Below are 5,744 nucleotides of genomic sequence, written 5' to 3' on the forward strand. Positions count from 1 at the left end.
ACAGCAATTCGTAATGTATTTACAACTTCAACTTGTTATTTCGATTTAAAACATCATTCCGATTTAAAACATCAATGCGAGTGAATTAAAACCCAATGTTTTCCCTGTAACTTATTTCTGACTTATTTATAACTCTTTCCTTTCATTTTTTTCGTAGAAGATGTTGCATGTGTTACTTGGGAACCCAGCGTTTTACTTCCGTGCGACCTACTTTCACGTACAGGGGTCCAAAATAATCAACCCCGACGTAGCTAAACGGTTTCATGTACGGAAACAGTCGTTGTTCCGGCAACGGTGCCATAGGTGGTAGTAGAGGGGTAGCTTTTTCTAATCGACAGATGAAACAGCCTTTGACTGTTCGTTTGAGCAACGCTCTAAGTTTGGGTATCTCATAACGTTGCCTCATTTCATTCACGACGGTTTCACGGTGGACGTGACGGGAGCGACGGTGGAACCAGTCTGTAAGGAGGGAAGATATTAAGTGGGTAGCTGGCAAAATCACGGGGTACTTAGCTTCTTGCGGTGCATACCACGCAGCACCAATTCTACCCTGCACTCGAATTAATCCATTCTCGTCTAGGTACGGCCATGATTTATGTATAGAGCTGGTCTTTGGTACCACATTGTGACGCGCGTGAGGGTCCCCTTGAGTTTCCAATAAAATTTTCCTCTCCGACGCAAAGACGTCTGCTTGAGCCTGTTTCCACAGTAGTTTTTCGGCTCGTTGTAGCTCTTCTTGCGATAGTCCACCACGCTGAATCGGCTCTCTCTTCCACAACCGTTTATAATTCTCAATGAATCGTACCACATATGCTTGTGTTCGTTGAAGTCTTTCCCACTTACTGAAGCGAGTTACATCGATGAGGGGCTGCGGAGCTTCCCAGTGCACATGTTGTACATTAGTTAATTCTGTGGAGGTCGTGAAACGACGATTTTCCGGCCATTCATCTTCAGGACATTACAGGAAGGGGGGACCATGGAACCACAAGCTCTCTAGGTTGAACTTCGGCCCTGTTCTCCACTTAGTGGCAGGATCAGCGGGGTTCTGCCCTGATCGAAAAAAATATTGTCATTCGAGTTGACGATAATATTTCACCGATTTTAACACCCACAAACTGATGATACCTTCGGTGATCTGAATTGATCCAAGCGAGGACTGTCTTCGAATCAGTCCAAAAAAATCTTTGATCTATTTTAAACGAATGCGACGAGATTACTGATTCAGCGGGGCGTGTTCCTAAAACCGCAGCTTTAAGTTCGAGACGTGGAACTGAAAGTACCTTGATCGGAGCAACTTTACTTTTAGCTAAAACAAGTGCGACTTCGATGCCTTCTGGTCCTGTTGCTGTGATGTATGCCACACTAGCGTATGCCTCTCTACTTGCATCAACGAATACGCGAAAGGACTCGTTCATTTTATTTCTAAAGTAATTACGTGGGATCCGAAGGTTGATTAATGAGGGAAATTGACTGAGCCATAGACGCCATGTTTTTAGTAATCGATCATTTATTGGGGAGTCCCAGTCAAGTCCAGCTGCCCACGCATCCTTAAGTCTCTTAAGTCCGTGGACGAGAAAGAAAGATACAAATCCAAGTGGATCGAACAAGCTCATCACGAGCTTTAACATCTCACGTTTAGTTGGTATGTGTGTGGGTTCCATTACCTTCACAACCTCCACTTTGAGTGACAGTGCGTATGAGAAAACGTCTGCGAGCGGATTCCATCGCATTCCCAGCACGGATTCTGTTTTTTCTACTCTTACGATGATGAGTTCTTTCGACTCGTCCTGCGACGTATCTTCGACTGCGGAAAGTACCTGACCAGAATTAGACAGGAAGTTACGAATCTCAAAGCCCCCTTTTTCATGAATGTGCTTCACCTGCTTCGCTACTTCGATAGCTTCTTCTACCGTTGCGAAACTATCGAAATAGTCATCAACGTAGTGATATTCTATGATTGCTGTTGCTGCTCTGGGGAACTCTTCCATATAGTCCATCGCGTTCCTATTTTTTACAAATTGAGCTGAGCTCGGGGAACAAGTAGACCCGAACGTAGCCACATCGATAATATAAATCTGGGGGGGATCGTCGGATTTTCTCCGCCATAGAAATCGCTGTGATTGACGATCTCCGGCGCATATTAGCATACGCAAGAACATTTCTTTTATATCTCCGGTGATCGCGATTTTGTGTTCGCGAAAATGACTCAAAACAGCAATGAGGGGTGTAAGCAAATCTGGTCCCTTTAATAATGCCGAGTTAAATGAAACGCCATTTACTTGGGCTGCAGCGTCCCACACTAACCTCACCTCATTTGGTTAACTTGGGTTGACGACAATTCCAAGAGGTAGGTACCAGACGCGCTTGTTATCGGCAGTTGCCAACTCGTCCGACTTTGCGCGGGGACAGTAACCTTTTGTCCTCGCAGTTTTAAAACGGGATCCTTTGCAAATTTTCGCTCCAACGCTTCAAGCCTCCGAACAGCCATGGGGAAACTATCCGGAAATTCAACGTTGTCCGACTTCCACAGCAATCCGGTTGCAAATTGGTTACCCACTCAGCGAGTCGTTTCATCCAGCAATTGGCGCGCTCTTTGGTCCATTTTTGATTCAGGAATGTCGAATGGAAATTTCGCTCCGGCTTGTTCCAGCGTAAAGTAGTCGCTCAGTAGTTGATTCAACACTCGATCGGAATCCGTACATGCCGGGACATGGAAGTTTATCGAAACTGTTGGTGCATGTCCCACCCCACTGCCATAAATAGTCCACCCTAGCCTGCATTTCGCTGTTATAGGTTCGTTTATTTCTCCTTCTCTAATTTTCAGCGGTATCCCAAGCCTCAGGTTGTCCAACCCGATGAGTAGTTTCGGTTCCACCATCTGATAGTCGTGTATGGGTAACCCTCTGAGATGTGAATATTTTTCACTTAGCACTCGATACGATAGCGACTGTTTTGGCAACATAAGATGATCGACCGTGCGTGCGTTAGTGATTTGGTGCTTCTGCGATTTACCCTTTCCAGAGACAAAGACATGCACCCGCCGCGATGTATTTCCATTCCGTGTAACGTTACCAGTGCATTGCAGTGTCAGCGGCTCAACTGGACCTTTTATTTCTAGTAAATCTGCTACAGAGCGGTCTAATAGTGTCGATGAAGATCCTTCGTCAATAAACACAAATATCAGCTGCCTTTTCCTGTTTTTATGCAGAACTACTGGGAGTATACGAAATAGGGTAACATATTTTGCCGGTCGAGGTTGACAGACGAATGGCTGCTCGATAGATGTACTGGACCACTAGTAATCGGTGGATGCAAGAGACAGTGATGCTTTTCCCGACGTCCTTCCACATTACAACCTTGCCAAGTCTCACAGGGCCATTTCTGGTGAAAATTCAAAGTTCTGCAAAGATTATTCTGCCGCACGAAATCTAACCGATCCTCTAGGTTTCTTTTTGCAAATTACTTGCAACCTGAAACTCGTTGTGCCGATTCTTTACAAAATTGACAAATTTTATCATGTTTCTTTGTCAATTCGTTGCGTTTCGAGTGTGAAAGGGAATGTCGGTCAAATTTGTTTTCGTGCGAGTATGAATGAGCCGCATTTTTTTCTTTGTTTCTCGGTCTTTCAAACTTGGCGTTTTGGTTGAGCGGAACATCGCTAGCCGCTTGGATCAATTGCTCCATGAAACATCCGAAAGTAGCAAGAGTGGGTGTTGAGTTCAGTAATTTATATTTAGCCCAATCAAGCTTTAATTGCACTGGCAGCTTTGCCACGAGCTCCTGCAGCAAAGTTGGATTGTTAAGATGACTCTCCTGTTTGGCCGCCTGTAAATGAACGACTAAGTTATGGACAGCCAATCCAAAATCAATCAGTGTCTCCAACCTATCAGGCTTAGGGGAAGGTAGACGATGAATACGTTCTAGCATCGAACGAATAATCAATTCTGGACGACCAAAACGCATTTCCAGTGTCTTAATCACATGTGGCACGCCTTCCGGCATCAGGAGCCGGCTGCGAACGGTCTCCAAAGCATCACCCCGTAGGCATTTCTGAAGCCGTACTTGATTTTCCACATTGGAAAATCCACACGCATTCGTAGTCTCTTCAAAGATCCGAATAAACATCGGCCAGTCTTCCGGGTTTCCACTGAAAACTGGAAGATCCTTGCCCGTAACCTGGCGGGCTGCAATTTGCATATATGCAGGGTTTACTGATGGGTGGTTAGGCTGCGACCGGAAATTTCCTTGTTCTGAAGAAATTTCTCGGATTCGTTGGGCGAGTTTAGTGAGTGGATCTTCTGGAACTGGTGTTACAGACAGTGAATGTCCTTGCAATGAAATCTCGCTGACTAAAGAAGCTGATGATGAAGACGGATGTTGTGACGAATTAATTGTCCCTTTTCCCGAGGGGTCCTTACTACTGACATCCGTGGAATTTTCATTTTCCTTAAGCCATTTTTGCACCCTGCTTCCGTTGGGAAATTCCCGAGGCTGAGATCGTTGACCCTCCATCGCTCATCTGGGCCTGCTGCCTAATAAGCTCTTGGCGTTTATCCATCGACTCCTTTTTTAACTTTAACCTCTCTTCTCGCAACGCCTGTTGTTTAGCCAACTGCTCTTCTCTTAGCTTTGCCTCCTCTTCCTGCCGTCGTCGACGTTCGTTAATCTGCCGCTGCCTTTCCTCGAACTAGAGGCGTTCTACCTCTTCCTTTTGTTTCAGCTCCTCTTCCAGCAAAAGTTCCTGCTCTTTCAATAATGCTAATTGTTCTTCAAGTACCACGGAGCGAGCTTTAGATTGAACACTTCCACGTTGCGACTGAAGGGGTTTTCCGCCAGTCTTTCCCTTTTTATGGACGATGATCTGCTGGTTGTTACCTTATTGGGTGTTTTTATTGTTACCACGGACAGCGAACCCTTTGCTTGGCATCGGTGACAAATCCAGTGGCGGTTTTCTACACTCGAATCTACGTCTATGCACCCGAAATGATACCAGCAGTTGCACGCATCACAGGCCACCATGGCATCTGCCGTGTCCGGTCGGTCACACGAACGGCAATTTTGATCGGAGATTCCATCCTTACCCATCTTGACAAAGTCAAGATTCTTAAAGGTTATGTTCGGGTTGCCAAATCTTTAGCAAATCTTTACTCATAAATTGCTTTAAGCTGCAATTAATTTAATATTAAAACTTAAACGGATGCTATTCTATTTAGTTACTCACAATCTTGGTGTTCGATCACAATCGATAATGCTGATCTCCGATCTATGAGCTTATCTTCAATGTTCTCCGCACGTGTAACAACCGACAAATCAGTTTCAAATATATTGCATAGTATTCCAAAGCTTAATTATTTTATATAAATCCACATGAGAGTATTGCGAGAGAATTACCTTAATATTTAATATATAATATCAACTACGATCAAAGTTTGTCTTCTTAAGTTTTTCTATCGGGTGAACGCTTTGAATTGCCTAACCTGATGACTCCTCTCCAATCTAAAGACACTTCAGAGAGAGTAACAATAGGTGACGTCCTTCTATCTTCCCGCTTCGTTCTGCCATCTCACGTTACTATCAGTTGCGGTCGTTCGAAGGGACTTCGATTGCTCGTTGTAACAAGAGTATTATTAAGTGCGGTTGAAACTGAAACAACTGTGGCAGAGAACATACGATCGGAAAAAAATTTGGATTGGAGATCGAAAAGGATACAAAAAAGTAAACAACTACTGATACCAGGTATCTAA

The 5,744-nt window shown here is 44.5% G+C and overlaps 2 protein-coding genes across 2 annotated transcripts; both read right to left on the minus strand.

Annotated features, from left to right (window-relative positions):
• Nucleotides 1-411: 411 nt before the first annotated feature.
• LOC129728718 (uncharacterized) lies at nucleotides 412-1,997 on the minus strand. The gene is made up of 2 exons (XM_055687173.1): nucleotides 1,665-1,997; nucleotides 412-459 (listed from the first exon to the last, which is right to left on the minus strand). The coding sequence occupies exons 1-2, from the start codon at nucleotides 1,995-1,997 to the stop codon at nucleotides 412-414; spliced, it is 381 nt and encodes a 126-aa protein (XP_055543148.1).
• A 1,462-nt stretch (nucleotides 1,998-3,459) lies between these two features.
• Nucleotides 3,460-4,512, minus strand: LOC129728719 (uncharacterized). The gene has a single exon (XM_055687174.1). The coding sequence runs from the start codon at nucleotides 4,510-4,512 to the stop codon at nucleotides 3,460-3,462; it is 1,053 nt and encodes a 350-aa protein (XP_055543149.1).
• Between the last annotated feature and the right edge of the window lie 1,232 nt (nucleotides 4,513-5,744).

This window comes from Wyeomyia smithii, chromosome 3 (genome assembly GCF_029784165.1).
Source record: "Wyeomyia smithii strain HCP4-BCI-WySm-NY-G18 chromosome 3, ASM2978416v1, whole genome shotgun sequence".
NCBI classification, from domain to species: Eukaryota; Metazoa; Arthropoda; class Insecta; order Diptera; family Culicidae; genus Wyeomyia; species Wyeomyia smithii.